Raw genomic sequence first — 17695 nt, forward strand, 5'->3', positions numbered from 1 at the left:
TTTCTCTCGCTTGCACATTTACCAATTTAACAATTCTGCTATCTTGAATTGAAGCAGATGCCCTTACGGTATTTTTGGATGGTGGTTGTTCTTCTTGTTGAGTGGCTCTCCTCTTCCTTTCTTCAACCACAATCCTTGGCTCAATGTTTGGTGGAGCTTGAGGAGTAGCTTGAGTAAGCTCTTCATGCCTTCTTTTAATTCCATCTACCTCATCTTGCTCTCTTTGATATGCCCTTCTCACCAATGGGTCTTGTTACCCACCATATTGTGGGTAATATCCCTAGGAGAATATTTTTCTCCAAGATGGTCCTCAGCCAGCAACCAACAACCCCTTGCAGCCATTATGCTAGCTCATTGTGCCATTTCTCCGCCACCTGAGCCAACCATATGGACCCTCGCCCATCTGCCATGATTGTATATTTGAAGGTGGGCCTCCTGAATTTAAAGTTATGCCTTGCCATTTTGAAATTGAGTGTTATAGTTTGCTTATCATGGACACTTTTGGGTATGGATTAATGGGGGGATTTGATAGAAAGAATGGGCTAGGTTTGTGCTTCTGTCCCCTAGACCCCTTTTACGAATTAACCTTGCATTCTAGTCTTGTGGGATCTCTTTTATTGTCCATTTGGTTTTAGGGATGGTATTTCACGGGAAACCCTGATTTTGGTTGCGTGGTCCCGCTCCCTTATCCGCTCATCTTAGTCTCTTTCCATTCATTATCACCCCATCCAACATTTCTCCCACCTAGGTCCACATTCCTCCATCGGGTCCACATAGGGTCAACTTGCCCCTTCTAAGTTCTTCTTGCTCACACCTTGGGTCATGGCCTGGGATGAAGCTCGGAGGTTGATGCAGTTGAAAAGAAAGTTAAAAGCATATATGGCCACATTCAACAGGAAAAGGACCACAAAATGCAAAAGATGGCCGAGACAAAAACATTTAGCACGTGGGCAAAAGCCAATACATGAGCTCTACCCCATCATCATGGCCATCACCCTGGTTCCTACAGGTTCTATGAGCCCTCTTCATCATATAGGAACCATGATTTTGTCCCAACCCCTGGTGGGCGATGAACCGACCCACCTTAAAAGGGGGATCACATTGCTATATCTTACACATCATGCTCTAACCCCTTCAGCCTTGAGCAGTCAACCAAAGAAAACAATAAGAAAAGGAAAAAGGCATAAAGAAGGGTGGACAAATCAAGGCCGGAGCACCTCATCTACCAAGATTGCTCCCTCCTATACATTATAAACCCAAGTGTGGGCTTCCCTCTTAATAGCTACCCTTGCACCCCAACATGTGACCTAGGGCTGCCCCTTCTCATCCCCTACTTCATTCACCTATCTGTCACATGCCACCTTTTGATAGATGTACTTTGACTATATTATCTCCTTTAGAAGTAGAAACCACCTAATAGGGTACTTGGTTAACCCCTTTTGGAGTTTAGGAGACATTGGCACATCCCGAAGCCCATTATGGAAGGGCAGGCCATTATGATGTCCCCACCTGTGGTCCATGATTAGGTAAGCTCATTTACTCAATTCCTTTAATGACTTGTTGTACTGGAAGGCTAGGGGATGCATTGAATCTTATGTAGGATTGCAGATGGTTTCCATTTGGGGTTTGGTCTCCCTATACGGGATCCTAATCCTCAGAGGGCTGCATTCACACATGTAGGGTGAGCCTTGAGAGCCATGGCCCCCCACAGTGGCAAATTGCACTTCATGGATCCCCACAACCATTCAAAGATTACTCGTGGTTCACTTATTGGATGAGGAGGATGCACCTGATCCATCATACCCAGCTGGCCCCAACTCTACACCATACACTTGGTAGATGATCCAAAACCTATACGATGATGTGACACCACCTACATTATCTTCCTGACCCTTGAGGGCAACCTACAGGCATCTTCGATTTGTTTGGAGACCCATGAGGACACTTGTGTGTCCCCACATGTCATTTGGAGTACCATGGGTTATTGCAAGGGGCCAACCCCTTGTCCATTGCTTTTGAGGGTCTTATTCTTCATTGTGGCACCCATGGACCTCATTAGGCTTTCTAGAGGGCCCTACGACATGAATAGATTATTATTTGACCTCTTGAGAGGCTTTCTTTTTCATTTTGAGCTAGTTTGGTGGGATTGTCACCTATTAGCACATTATTTTATTTTTGGGGCTTATGTAGGCGAAGTAGGCTAATTCAAACTGCTTAGATGTGTATAAATACAAGTGAGGTGAGATCATTTCTCATCATCACTTTGGATTGGATTTCTCTCTTCTTTAGATAATTTTGCACTTTTTTCTTTCGATCGTTATTGCTCTATCTTCTCTTGGAGCTTCTCTATTGTCATTTGTGAATGGTTGGATATACTCTACTACGTGTAAGTATGGATTTTTGATGTTATTCTTGTTACTTTTGTCACATATGATGGATGGGATTTTCGTTGTTTTAAGGCTAATTGTTGCATGCAAATTATTGCTTAATATTGTGGGATTGTCTTTATAACATTCTCTCCATGTATTGGCCCATGTAGTATGAGCGAAATCTCGTAGGGGTGAATCTGAACTTGATAAGCCATTCCTCTTGTACATTTGAAGTATAAAAGCTGCAAGATTGCTTTCACTTGACCTAGAGGGGTTTCTGAAGTATTTTTGAGGCCTCCTTGACTGGGAACCAAGAAATCTTACACATAATCACCATAGATTCCATTTTCCCAAGGATTAAGGCACTGATCTACCAAGGGTGGTAAAAAAAACACATATTCCTCCACCTTCTCCCAAGTCTAGCTCCATTGGGGTGCCTAGGGCATCAATTTCCTGACAAGTTAGCCACTGAAAAAGTTCGATCTCCTAGGGTCTCCTGCGCTGGCCTTTATTCTAGCCCTCCTCCAAATTTGAAGACATCCCGACGGTGGGGTTGGGAGAAAAGCCAAGCCCTAGCTCTGGGACCAAAATTTGCCCTGCCATCCCCAAGGCTAGCACTTCACAGGGTCAAAGCAACGTCTTTGAGTAATTATATTTTCTTTGATCCTCTCTCCACCTTGTCTATGGTAAGAATATCATTGGTGGCTACATTCCTTCCTCGTACCTTAGACCTGGTCCACTTGGCCCGATGTGGTCCCACTCCTTTGAAAGACCATTCTTCAAGAATCATCCGGGATACCAATTTTAAACAAGGATTTTAGGGATTGGGAAACTCGTTCACAAGTCTTATCCGATAAACCTAACCCTCAAATCCTCTCTTCCTTTCCCTAGATCACCTAGTACCTTGCTTACAAAGCAACCAATCTTCATCCTTCAAATTCTGGGAAAGGATTATTTGGGTCACTCATATCCATTGACTTATCTTTCATTAGTGATTCCACACATATTGGGTCTCCTCCCATCGGTGAAAGTCCATAAAAAGTAGGGAGCTTTAGCTGAGGTGACAGTGGGCTATTGCTCCATTGTTGCCCTTGACCTAGTAGTTGCCCCTCTAGGATCCCCCTTTTAGGACTCCTGCTAGTTTGCGCCGTAACAAATCTGTTGTTTTTGTGCAACTTGTAATCCCCTGTCCTTCTCCATGCAAAAGACGTGCCATCACTCTTGGGTAGGAGCCCTTGTATGGATTACTGCAAAGATTATATCGTCATTCCCATGAGCCACCACCTGCACATCTTTGAAGCTTCTGAACATGCCTCCAAAGAGGATAATATTCAGCACTTGGGTTGGACTTGGGGGTTGAGCTTGCACTTTCAGTGGAAGCCATTGCTGCAAAAAAAATAAAAAAAACAAATTTGCAAAGAAAAAATGGTTTTCCAATTTTTTGAAGCATAAACCCTCGAAAAATAGAAGAAATAGTGGGAAAAAAACTAAGAAAATGAATGCTTGTTACCCTTTTTTTTCTGTCGCTGAAGCTACCCCAAAATGCCACAAAAGATGAGAAAGATGGTTGTAGCTGAGCCAAAAACCAAGAATGCCGTAGCCGGAAACTCCCCACTCCAAATCTGCTTGTGAAATCTCTTTCTCTTGCCGCTGAAATCCCTTTTGCTCACTATTGAAAACATCCTAGCTGAAACCACTGCTCTCTTCCTCTTTTCTCCTTGCTAAAATCACCCGTTTCCAAGTGAAACAAATTGCTCAATTCGTGTGATGAGGGAATGAGGTGAGAGTCTTTTTATAACTTGCGAGAGCCATCTAGAAGCATCCAAAGAATATTTTATCCTCAAAATAAAATAATAAAAACGAGAAAACAAAAAAAAACTGAAAAAAAAACCACTTAAATGCTTAAATGTGGCCGTATGACCTTGAAATGCGTTTCAGGTTGTACTGGGCCACATTTCAGCCACGTGAAATGTGGTAGTATGGCCTGAAACGTGTTTCAAGGCTGTACCAAACGCGTTTCAGCATTTCCATTTTTGTTTTTCCCAGAAACGGGGTCTGGCCTAGTGTTTCCTGCAACATAGGCAAGTATCCTATAAGAGATTTTGGGCAACTTTTGCATGCCCAGTAACTTAGGCCTATGCATAAGTACATGCCCGAGCCACAATCATCAACAAAATCTTTGACTATGAAGCCACTAGTGGGGGGTATCAGTTCTGCCAAAGTTACCCAGTGTTTCCATCTAGCCCCAACTGCATGGAAGGACCTTGCATGCATGGGTGATTTTGCCAATGAAGAATGGAGCATACAATGGCCTGCTTGCATAGGTTAAGTGACCAATGAGAGGCAAGACATGTCACTTTGGGGATTTAAACCTGGGTGGGGCCAATCACACTACCCCTCCTAACCATTGAATTGACACCCTGTTGACACCTGTTACTGTTTTGATCTGACTAAGTCTGGTAAAACTGCTCCAACTTTCCTACAGATAACTGTCTAGTATTTGGCCCTGACTACCTTTGTGAAGGCTTATTCTCTTTCTCAAGTTCAGTCAATACCTTTCTTGATTACGTAGTTTCTGAAAATACTTTTCATAAAACTTTTAATCACTGGATGGGCTAGATTCAGTATATACTTTGAGGCCTCATACATGCTCTTGACTTCTTGAATGCTGCTTAATGATAGCAATTCATGAAATCCATTTTGGTGTGGAGGAAAAGGAACCGATGATATTTTATTGCTTGATATGAATACATGATCTAAATTAATGCCACTTAAACAAAAAAATGGATTCTTACACTTATGATGAAGGTGCCATAATTCAGACTCCAGACTCCACATTCAGGAGAAGGCTGAATTTATAATTTTGTACATATCAATTTTTACTATTACCAAACCTAATTCTGCCCAACAAACAAAATGAAGTGGCATTGTAAACCTAAACTTGCTTTTCTGATTTTTTATATTAGAAAATGCATAATGCATGTAACATTAATCATAATGGCATTAGGGGATGGTAGAATAACAATCTGACCACTAATGATATCATGCTGTAGGTCTTAGAGGAGTTGTTACCAAAAGGATTGGTTGTCCCGTCTTCTTATGAACTTGTAGGTCATATTGCGCACTTGAACTTGAGAACTGAGCATCTTCCATATCGTCGTCTGATTGCACAGGTTTGTGATTGAGAACTGCTTATATCATCTTATTATGTTGTTCCATAGTTATTTGGAGTGTTAATATTGACCATCAATAACACATGGCCCTGGTTATATTTCCTTTTGCAGGTAGTTTTTGACAAAAATAGGCCAAAGGTACAAACTGTTGTCAACAAGATTGATGCAATTCAGAATGATTATAGAACAATGCAACTCGAAGTTTTAGCAGGGAACCACTCTCTTGTGACAACTGTAGTTGAAAATGGAATTCGTTTTCAAGTTGATCTTGCTACTGTGTATGTATTCTGCTTTCATCCAAAAGCTTCCATCCATGCCATGTTTTTGTGTGAAAGTAAAAGACCTTGGTCAGTGTATTTTACTTTTTTATAATGCAAAGAATTTCATGCTATGTTTGTCTGTGAAAGTAAAAGGTCTTGGTCAGTGAAATTTACTTTTTGTAGAACACAAAGAAATCTTTAGATGATAAGCTGGATACAGGTTGACATTCTAACAGGGCCTTGGTTCATTGGCGACTGTTGCTGCACAAACTAGCAGGTCTTGTAGAGAGGCAAAAGCTAGAGGGCACAACAACACCCTGAGACAGAGGCCCTCTGTCACCACAGCGCATGTCCCCTTCTCTTCTCAGATCCCAGTATCCATCACTTGTGATAGATGTAGGATAGATTTAAAGTAAGGCAAGGTGGCTCATTCAATGGAAAGATTCAATGCTTTGGGAGAAGCTAGGATGACTTTCCATGAAAAACCCCTTGAAAGGAAAACTACATGAGACCTAGGGTTGAAATATTTGATGATACATGAGTTCATCCAAGGCCATGGTAGACGAGAGAAAAGGCTACGAATGATATACTTCAATAAGTACTAAAACACAAGCCTTCAAGAAATCCCCAAGTTGAAGGATTAGATTTTAGGGTTCCCACTTGATGTGATAGCTAGGCCCTAGGGCATCAGTTTTATGGAGACTCCACAGTTGGAATTCGTTTAAAACTTGTGGATGCCTAGAGGAGACACCAAGGAACACCAGTCTGAACAAAATTCAAAACACACCTCTCTATTGGAATTCGCACCATGTTGAAGATAATGTAACTAGGTTCAGTGGTCTTCATAAATGTAATTTTGATCTTTGTACTTGTAAAAGAAAAGAAATATTATTTTTTCTAAATTATAAAATGAGTTTCTTGCTCATTGCATAGGTCTAGTACGTGTTGAAGTGCTATTGGAAAGTCAAAAAGTCAAAGAAAATGTTGAAGAGCTCTTCTTGAGCCTATGTGTAATATATACAGTCTATAGAAAAGTCTAAAAGCCCTCCAAAGACAAGCACAATCACTCTTGATGAAGTTGGCCTCCAAACAAGATAAAACTCAGTCATGTCAGCTCATATAAGAGACACATCGGTTCACTTGGTAAAGTCGACTTAATATGGAGAACGAACAACTATAAATACCCAACTAGGGTCATCACCGAAAACACAGAAACTCGGATTTCTCTCTGAACTTCAGATGGGTACAGGAATTGCAGGAGGACAGTTTCGGATGACATTTTTGGAGGTCTGTTCACAAGCTCAGCAACTTCGGATGGGTACAATAGACACCTCTGCAATTTTCGTGGACAATTACAGTGAGAAAAATTGCAGTCTCATCCTCCTCGGTGGTGGCAATCTCAGCATACCTATAATCATGATCTCGGTACAAGGAAAGCAGTCACTGTCTCGGTGTAGCTGTAATAATAAAGGTCTCAGTAATGATCACTCTCTCGGCCTACCAATACAGTGAAGCAACCTCACTATCTCGGCATATTTGTGAAGAGAAGGATCCCGAAGTGACACTCTTTGTCTCGACATGTATTCTGGAAGCAGTCATGATCTCGCTCTCTAAATATCTCAGTATATAGATCTTAGTGTCATGGTGAAGGTCTCAATGAAGGAGTAGCATTGATCTCAGTAAAAGTGCAGCGATATTCTCAGTGAAGGTGCAACAAGGTGTAAAGATCTCAGTGGTGCAATAATGATGACTTTGATGTAGTAGCAGTGGTGATGACTTTAGTAGCAGTGATGATGATCTCAGCTATGACGAAGAAGAGGATTGGTGTCTTGGTCTTGGAGTGGCATCATAGGTCAAGGGTCATGGTCTTGGTATTCTTCAATTGGAATCTCCATAAGAAGAATTTTGTGCGGGTTTTCCTCTCAAAGAGTGAGGTTTTGGCCCTGGCAGAAAGCCAACATTTTGTGTTCTTGTCTCTTGTATTTTGATAGCTATTTGACGAACTAAAGAAGACACACTCTAATAATAAGGAAAGATTGTACTAATAAGAAAAACCTCACAAATAGTTATCATGCTAAGAAGAATCTCATTAACTGCACTTGCCCTAGATTCTTCAACACACTAAGCCCTAGGGAGGCCTCCTTATACTTGAAGGGATGAGGAAAAGACGCGAGAGAGAGGTGAAAAAAGGTAAGATTTTCTAATGAAATATGATCACCAAGAACTTAAGACCCAGTGCCTGCCTATTGGGAGAATTAGAGTCAAGGATAAACGAAGAATTGGCAACTCACTCTTCAAGGAGGCCTAAAGGAGTCGCTTTGTTATCTATGGATGTAGCTACATGACAACTTTAGACTTCTATACTTCGATGACACTTGTTATGGAGTTTCAAGGATTCAAATGCAAAAATCCTCTAGGAACATTCATGCATTCATCATCTTATGAGTAACGCATGGAAAATTTTCCAATAGTTTCAAGGCCTTAAAACAATCTTCCCTGAATTAGGGCACATTAATAACCATACAACAAAAATTCCATGCATTAGAAATTCCTTAGATCAGAAATATAACATTAAAAGGCACTTACAAGACAATGAAGAATATATCCATCCACAAAACTGCCAAAGAGAAGCTCCAAGAGTGATAGCGAAAATAATCAAACATCAAAATTCATCCTCAAATTGCAGGTCCGAAATTCTCTAATAAGAGATCGAAAATCCAAAGTGTAATGGATAGAATGAGGCTAGACCTCATCTATTTATACATGATCTAAGAGTTCAAAAATGAAAAGAAGCCCCTCCAATGCCTAAAATGTCTAGTAACCTACCCATGGTTACAAGCCAACCATGATAGCTCATAAAATAAATCGAATTAGCCTTCTTAAGGCCACGCTAGGCTGACGTGGAGGCCTAGAAGGGCAGCGTTGAGCCTCATGTGCTAAGGATGAGTGTGAGGGCCTAAAAAATAATGAATAAGAGTGTGATACCCTCTAAATATTGAAAAAGATCTCCAAACCCTAGTTTGGACTTTGTGGGCTCCAATGGGTCTTGTTGCTGCACAAACTAGCAGGCCTAGTTTGTAGGCTAAAACTAGAAAGCACAATAGTTTGGGACCAAGGCCCACTGTCACCTCAGCCTAAGTCCCCTTCTCTTCTCGGATATTCACCGACGAGAGGAGTCCCATTATGGAGGAAATCACTTAGGATGACGGATCAATGATGAGGTATGTAGTGATTTCCAAGGCCCATTCAAAGGATAGGCTCAATATAAGGATTTATTGCTTTAATTAAGCTTCATAGCTCTCCAAGAAAGACCTAAACATAGGAATCGAGATCTAGGGATTTATGATGTTACAGTAAGGTTAGGTATACCTAGAGTCAAGATCTCCAAAATGATATAGGATCTCTCAAATAAGCTCTTTGAAATAAACAATTGCCTTGGGAAATGTGTTGCTAAAATTGAGAGACTTAGGTTGGGTCCACATAAGACCTAGGGTTTATGGACAATCACAAGTGGAGGCCCTCCAAGGAGCTCACTAGGTTAAGGTAGATATAGAAAGGGGTTAGAATGATTTATTCCACCAAATACTATGTGCAAAACCCTCTAGGAGATCACTAACCAAGACGTTCAAGATGATTTTCAGAGATATGACTAGGGCTTGACTTTTCTCCCATTTCGACTATGAGAACGGACTCAAATTTGGAGGATCATTAGGGGAAACAATAGCACAATAGCCTATCCAAATGGTTTTCCAAAGTCACCCCTCTAGTGCAAATCACATCAAGCCCTACTTATCTATGTAGGGTTAGGGCTGAAATTTAGAAAGAGGAGAAAAAGAGAAAGAAAAGGAGGGTGATCACCAAGATTTCTCGGATCAGTGCCTTGCCCTTGGGCTATGGAGTCTATGTGACTCAAAATTTGGCCAAAATCGTCTTCAAGGAGGCTCGAAAATGATGGCCCTAGTAAGCACTCTCTAGCATTTAACCACCCAAGATTTATGGAATTTTATGGAAAGAAAACAAGTTCTACTCAACTAGGAACATTCATCTACTTGTTATCAGCGAGTAACATGCACAAATTTGCAATCTAACAATCCTTTACAATGATATTCAATAATTAGGGCACAAAAAGAAAGAGCTAGTTACAAAATTTCCACACATTAGACATGTTTCAGACAAAATTCTTCCATAAGATTACTTACAAGATAACAAGAGATATATCCAAATCCAAGATCAAGAAGAAGGCTCCAAGAGAATGAAAATTTCAGGTCCAAAGATATCGAAATGGATCAAGAGATCTCTAATAGACAACTAAGAAAAAGTGCGAAATTCTCTTCAAGAGAGTTGATCCAAGAATGTGATGATGATCTAATACAAATGAGGCTCTACTGTATTTATATGAGCCTATACATGGTTGAATTAGCCTAATTTAGCCTAATTAAGCCCCTAATAATATTTAATGTGAAAATTACATCTCCTTTGGTGACAAGCCCAGCAAATAGCTACTAAAGTGAATGATAAGCCATCCCAAGCGGGCCAAAATAGTGCATAATGGAGTAAGAAGGGTTGTTGGAAGGCCAAAATGAGTCCTTTATGTGCCATGATGAAGAGGAGGGCTCCATAAATAATGATCATGGGGGTGGCCCCGTAATTTCCAAGCAAAACATCATGTGGTGCTCCCAAGTGGTTGTGAGGCACAATCAATGGTTTCATGGGTCTCTAGTGGCTCAATAACAAGTCGATGCTCCATCAGTTAGGGATAGAAGATGATACATGCCCTCCCGTGTCTCTCTGGATGAGAGAAAACCTCATCTGGGCCATGGATCAATTGCCAAGTGTCAGGTACAAATGTGTGGTCAGCAGGGTAACATGGTTCAAGTGCATCATCATCTTTGTATGGTTGGGGCACGGACAAGCAATGTGTGGTTTTAAAGAAGACCTTGGCGTGGAAATCAGTGTTCTGCAATGGTGGAGGGCCATGGCTCTCAACGCTCACACTACAAGTGCCATTATGACCCTTTGGAGGGCTTGGGTCCTGTATAGGAAGGTCAAGTCCAAGATGGAGACTGTTGTCGCGCGGATTGGCACGACAACGCTCAGACCGGGGGCTGTCACTCTGATCCCCGATCCCTCCGTTTAAGCCTGTCTCCCACGGCTAAGGGGGGTAGACCCTGTGAGATGGTGAAGGCCAACTGCCAAACAGTTGGGCTGGGAGACACAATGCACTAGAATGATTTTATAAATTTGGTGGACCAGTGCCTTATGAGATTGTTATTTTTAAGACCACCACAAGAATCAGTAACCAGATATCGTATTTGTATCTCGACTTGAAAATCTAGATCTCAGCATGAAAGATATGACAATTCCCGAAGATGACTGGATCTAAAATTTTCCAAATTTTTTTTTTTTTTTTATTATCTAAAAAAGATCTAAAACTAAACTATAAATTAAACTAAACCCAAAATCCTTTTTTTTTTTAAATTTATACTAAAAAAAGCAAAATTCTAAATCTAAACCTAAAACCCTAAAAAGAACTCGTTAAAAATATTTTTTTAGTTTTTAAAAAAAAAATAAAAAAATCTAAACTATAAAAATTTAAAACAAAATCTAAAATCTAAAGAAATTTTTATTTTTTATTTTTTTTATATAAAAATTTTAAATCTAAATAAAAATTTAAACGACCAAAATCTTTTTTTTATATTTTTTTTTATTTTTTATATTTAAAAAAAAAAATCAAAAAAGGAAAATCTAAAACTAAAATCTAACAATTACAAAAATTTAAAATAAAATTAAACCAAAGCCTAAATCTAATGGCTAAGTTATGCAAATCTATAAACCTAAAACTATAATCAAAATCTAAAACTTAAAACCTACGACTAAACTAAAAGAAATAATTTAAAATGAAAACTTATGAACTAAACTAAGGATTACAAGTAAACAAAATCTAAAACTATACGCTACCCTGCTTAAGCGCTGTAACCACCCGAATATATTTCATGCCATTGATACCTGTGGCGAGTTCTGCAAGCAACGGCGGAGAGTCGATGGTGATACGTGACCGCAGCAAAGATGACAACAGACCTCTGAAAACGCTGGGGAGAATACACGCAAAGGGTTCCGAAAAACAATACCTTGCAATCAGCTTGTAAATCGAATGCGTTTCAGGTCAAATAGTCGGGCTTTGTGCACAGTCGACGGCGGAAGAAGGCAGCTGAGGATCCCGATTGCAGATTGGAGATTTCGGGCTAGTGATTGTCACGCCTATGGTACTGGAAGACGTGAGGGTTTTGCAAGAAATTCTCTGTGGATAGATTTCGACCTGAGATCTTCTGGAGCGGATTATTTTCACCGGATGATTACACGCCTCCTCTTTTTTGCTATCTGCCTTACGGATTTAATACCTTACACGCCTTGCTGCTAAATCTGCGGTTTTCGGATGCCAGACAGCGGCGATCTGCTGCTTGATGCCAAATGCTTCGCGTCGAATGGTTCTCAAGTAACGGTTTTCTTCCTTACGCATACACCAACCAGCCACACGTATATATCGTTTATTTATTTGTTTGATTTGCCAGTTCTAATGAAAGTGCAGCCACGCGTGGGTATTTTTCAGGTGTTCAGATGACAACTGGGTCAACATGCAGCTTTTCAACAAAATATATCACCTGGATAGCGTATATCCCTCAAACGCTTTATTCTCTACAGCTTGAGTTCAGTGAAAGGATGATGGGCAGCTCAGCAATTTTTTAAATGAATTTGTTGTGCATAATCTAAACGACTGCAGGGATGCTTGGAGGCTGTAAAACCCTTGAATCGAAAATATATTCCCTTCAATACGTGATTTCTGGGCTTTGATGCTTCCACGGCCAGCCAAACATATGGTCAATAAATTGACGCAGCACCCAGGGGACCAAGAAAACTCCAGATCTTGTCTCAAGCCTGTAACCTGCAAGGAGGAAACAAAACCTGGCAGATATACACAAATTTTTTTAAAGTAAAAAAAAAAAAAACCCTTAAAAATTGACCTAAAATCACAAAAAATGCAGTAAACTAAATCAAAACCCTAGGTCTAACAAAAGAATTACAGATATGGCCCCTTGACAGCCTGATCCAGCAGATGATAACAGAAATATTTAGAATATCATGTAATGCTTCAGAAATCTCTCATATGAACCAGAAAAGACACTCTTAATGATTAACCCAGGGCCAAAATCAGCTAGGCTCTGCAAAGAAAAGCCTGTGGGAGTCGGCTGGTTCAGCCGAGAACTTCCCCGAACGCCCACGAAATTTCCTTCAATGATGTTTTCTGCACAGCTCAAAACAACTGTCAATAAAGAGGGCAAAAATGCTGCTAGATCTCAGGAAGTAATGGAGATACCTGCCATTACTTCAGAAACCCTAACAGCACCCAAACCCCAGCAAGTGAACAAGATACCTGTGCTCACAATGCTCTACAAAAAGCTATTATTAACGGCTGAAAATAACATATGCAGAAAATGAAACAATCTCACAGCATTTCAAGAGAGTAACACCAGCAAGATTTGGACCCCAAAGTCTTCTTTTATTAACCAGAAATCAGATTACACGAGAGCTTTTTCAGTACTGACTCACAGATCGAATGAATCTGAAATGACCACCTAAGACTCTATATAAAGGAAATGATCCCAACGGCTAGTTCGAATGATCCATGTAGAAATGATCTCGACCGTTGATGAAGATCAAGACATCTCTTGATCTCCTCCGTCGATTTATTCAATTAATTTTTTATTATTATTTTTTAAATTTTTAAAATTTCTTATTATTATTTATTATTATTTTTTAAATTTTTAAATTTTTTAAATTTATTATTATTATTATTATTTTTTTATTTATTTCATTTTTTAAATTTTTAAATTTTTATTATTTTTTATTAAATTTTTATATTTTTTATTATTATTATTATTATTTTTTTAATTTTTTTTTTTTTTTTTTTTTTTTTTTTTTAATTTCTTAATTTTTATTTATTTTATTATTTTATTTCATTTTTTAAATGGATCATCGAACTAAACCTTTGGAAACATCACCCAGGACCTAGGACTTAGGACTCACGAGGGGATTTAAAACATTTTCAACCCTCAAGACACATTTCATGATGACTTTTTACAATTTACATCTCAAGGGGACAAACCCACTTAATACAGACCTTCATAAATCACCCAGTTCTGCGACACAACTATAATCTAGCAGATTAACACACTAGGATTCTCCTAAAGTTCTAATGACAAAATCCATCCCGGCTTTGGGGTCAGGTTTGAAGGAAAACTCTGCCGATCCATGGATCGGTGAGACGAAAAACCTTCCGGGACATAGATTATCATAGAAAGTTAGGTCCACCTAGGCAATTTTACATACATGACTCTGATCTGCTTAGATTATTTACAATTCATACATGCAGACTGGGTTTACAATTGAAATGATCAAGCTGCTGATGACTGTAGGCTGGCACGGACACGTCGTTCAGGTGCTATCTCTTTCTGCCAAGAAAAGAGGGTGTACTGCATGGGAAGTTGACCAGTAGTGGTCAACAGAGACCAACCTACAATCCTGTATAAGATCGAATGCGTCTCCTCACCTTCCAGTACAACAATCCATTAGTCTATTGAGTAAATAAGCTTGCTAATCAGGGGAAAAAGTGGACACTTCATAGTGGCATGCCCTTCCAAATGGGCTTTAGAATGTATGGGTGTTACCTTGCTCGACAAGAGAGGTTAATAAAGGGCCCTATTAGGTGGTTTCAACCTCTAAGGGAGTGATAGGTCCATGGTACATCCATCAGATGGCAGGTGTCATGTGCAATAATAATGGGACAAAGAGCAGGGAGAAATTGTGGTACATGAGTTACCCCGACCTTTGTTTTTCCACCCTTCTTCATATGCCTTTTTCTTGTTATTGATTTTTCTTTCTTTTACTGCTCAAAGATCCAAGGGATGAGAGCATGATGTGTATGATGTAGCAGTGATTACCCCCTTAAGGTTGGGCAGTTCATTGCCCACTAGGGGTTGGTACAATCATGGGTTTGTTAATGATGTAGAGAGCACTCATAAGGGCCCTAGGAACTAGGGTGATGGCCATAATGATAGGGGTAGAGCTCATGTTTGGCTTTTTGCCAAGCTCTAAATTTTTATGTCTCACCCATCTTTTGCATTTTGTGGTACATTTCCTGTTGTAAGTGGCCAAATTATGCTTTTAACTTTCTTTTTAGCTGCATAAACCTCTAGGGCATCGTTCCAGCCCTGACCCAAAGTGTGGAAAAGGGGAGGAGGAGGCTAACACCTTGCGGACCCAATGGACAAATGTGGACCCAGATGAGGAAAATGTGAAAAAGGGTTATAATAAGTGGAGGGGAGTGAGATATATGGTGTCGGGAAGTGGGACCACACAACCAAAATCAGGGTTTCCCATGTAGTGCCACTCCTAAAGCTAATAGCTCATAGAGGAGGTCCCATGAGACTAGGATACAAGACTAACCACCAAATTGAGGCGAGGGAACAAGAGTACAGTCCAAGCCCATTCTTTCTGCTGAATCCCCCCACTAACCCATGTTCAAATGTGCCCAAGAAAAGCAAGCATAAACAACTAATTACATAATGAAAAGTCATACCTTTGGTGTTAGAAGGCCCACCTTCAAACATGCGATAATGACATATGAGTGAGGGCACACAATATTTGGCTCAGGTGGTAGAGAATGGTGGCGCATCGAACTATCAGGTAGCCGGTGATGGCTGCTGGCTAAAGACAGATCTAGGAGAAAATTTCTCCTATAGGGGTCACCCATTGGTGGTGGGTAACAGGTCTCACGAATCTCCAAATGGCTCAAGATCAAGTCGATGTGCTATCAATGAGGGCTAGAAGTTGACACATGCCCTCCCATGTCTCCTTAGGAAAGACAAAACCTCCTCTGGGCCCTAGATCAAATGCGAAGTGTCGAGTGCAATGTGTAGCCGACTAGGAAACATGGTCAAAGTGCATCATCATTTCTATATAACCGGGGCATGAACAAGCAATAGAGTGGTGCTGAAGCAGCCCATGGTGTGGCAATCAATGGTCCACATGGCTAGAGGCCCATGGCTCTCAATACTCACCCTACAAGTGCCATTATGTCCCTCTTGGAGGGCTTGAATCTCGTATGGGGAGGCCAATTCCTCGATGAAACCCACTTGCAATCTTGTATAAGATCCAATGCGTCTCCTCACCTTTCAATACATAATTCATTAGTGCAATTGAGTAAATAAGCTTGCTAATCAGGGGAAAAAGTGGACACTTCATGGTGGCATGCCCTCCCAAATAGGTTTTGAACATGTATAGGTGTTACCTTGCTTGACAAGAGAGGCTAATAATGGACCCTATTAGGTGGTTTCAACCTTTAAGGGAATGCCAAGTCCATGGTACATCCATTAAATGGTCGGAGTTATGTGAAATAATGATGAAACAGAGTGGGGTCAAGAGGGGAGGCTCCAAGCCACATGCCATGATACAAGGGTAGCTATGATGAGGGAGGCCAACACCTTGGGTGTATGAACGTAGGAGGGAGCAATCGTGGTACATGGCTTACCCCGACCTTTGTTTTCCACCTCCCTTCACATGCCTTTTGCCTTTTATTGATTTTTCTTGCTTTTACTGCTTGGGGCTCAAGGCGATGAGAGCATGATGTGTAAGATGTGAAAATTTGGAGACCTAAGTCCCTACTGCAACGAACTGATATTACTTCTCCTACATGTTAATTCATGCAAGTTATTTATTGTGTTACACTGTAAATATCGAAGTAAATACGATTGCAACCTTCACTAATTAAATTATATGCGGAAACAAGAACTGAGCAAGAAGAAATAACCACACACACAATTGACACCGTTGTTTTTGGACAAATGTCCCCAGAAAAACCCAATGCGGGAAAATCGGTGTAGCAACTAAGGGTTTGTATTATTATGCAGTAGTTTCTGAATACAATCTTTGGATGCCTTACTGGCTATTTGATACAGAGAATCTGACTGGCAGAGAAATTAGTGAGAAATACCTCACACTATCACTGGAGATTCAATATTGATCTAGGCTTTGGATGGCAAGCCCCACACTGCCTCTGCGCTGCCTACGCTGTTCAGTGTTACAACTATTAGGCTTTGCGTCACCCATTTTACTGGTCGATTTGCCTTTGGAACTTCGACTCTCTGCCCTCCCGGTCTCACATGTCGACTTCTGGCTCTAGAACTCGACTCTGCAACAAATTTCGAATCTCCTATCAGGCTCTGCGCTGCCTCTTATGGATCTCTCTCTATCTCCTCTGCAATGTATCCCCGGAACATGAAACTCTCTAATCGGAAAACTATCCCTGCCCCTCATTGTAAGAAATCTCCTCGATGACCTCTCCAACAACTGTTGTGCTGCTCTCTTGAGAAAATCGATCTCTGATCTCTCACTCGATGTGTGTCCCAATTGCCCATCAAAGTCCTTCTTATAATCTTCTCGTTGAGTAATCAACGACCTTGATTAAGTTCTAATCAATGGCTCAGATCATATTGACTCGATCTTCGTCTTCTTCTAGAAGATTCACACCTAGTTTTATTAATTATTTTAATTTCCTAAGTTTAGACTTAGGCATCCATTAAAAAAATTAATTATTTTAATAAAACTGTCTCTGGGTGAAATTTCCCAAAACAATTTCTGGGTATTCTGGAATACATGTGTCCTAGCGTCCTTGCAAATTTTGAGGCTTAGAGCACATCCATTGTTACCAGAAATCAACATTCCCCCTTAGCGAGGAATGTGCTCTAGTAATGCAACTTGTTGAAGCATCACCCTGACTTTGTAACATCTCCCTCTGCGCTGTTGATGTCTGACAACACTGCCCAACAACTACTGTGCA

The 17695-nt window shown here is 40.4% G+C and overlaps 1 protein-coding gene across 4 annotated transcripts in view; it reads left to right on the forward strand.

The window, feature by feature from the left end:
- LOC149232745 (tRNA (guanine(37)-N(1))-methyltransferase 1-like) overlaps positions 1-17695 on the forward strand; it is a 451966-nt gene that overhangs the window by 130330 nt on the left and 303941 nt on the right. For all 4 annotated transcript variants that reach the window (XR_016248185.1, XR_016248186.1, XM_089379487.1 and 1 more), the window contains exons 3-4: positions 5423-5542; positions 5654-5820. Coding sequence is in view for 2 of the 4 variants with exons in the window: in XM_089379487.1 (XP_089235613.1) it covers positions 5423-5542; positions 5654-5820 (287 nt within the window). In the remaining 2 variants the exon portion in view is untranslated. The remainder of the gene's footprint in view (positions 1-5422; positions 5543-5653; positions 5821-17695) is intronic.

This window comes from Pinus tabuliformis, chromosome J (assembly GCF_031772625.1).
Source record: "Pinus tabuliformis cultivar Carrire ecotype Pingquan chromosome J, CPIR1, whole genome shotgun sequence".
Classification (NCBI taxonomy): domain Eukaryota; kingdom Viridiplantae; phylum Streptophyta; class Pinopsida; order Pinales; family Pinaceae; genus Pinus; species Pinus tabuliformis.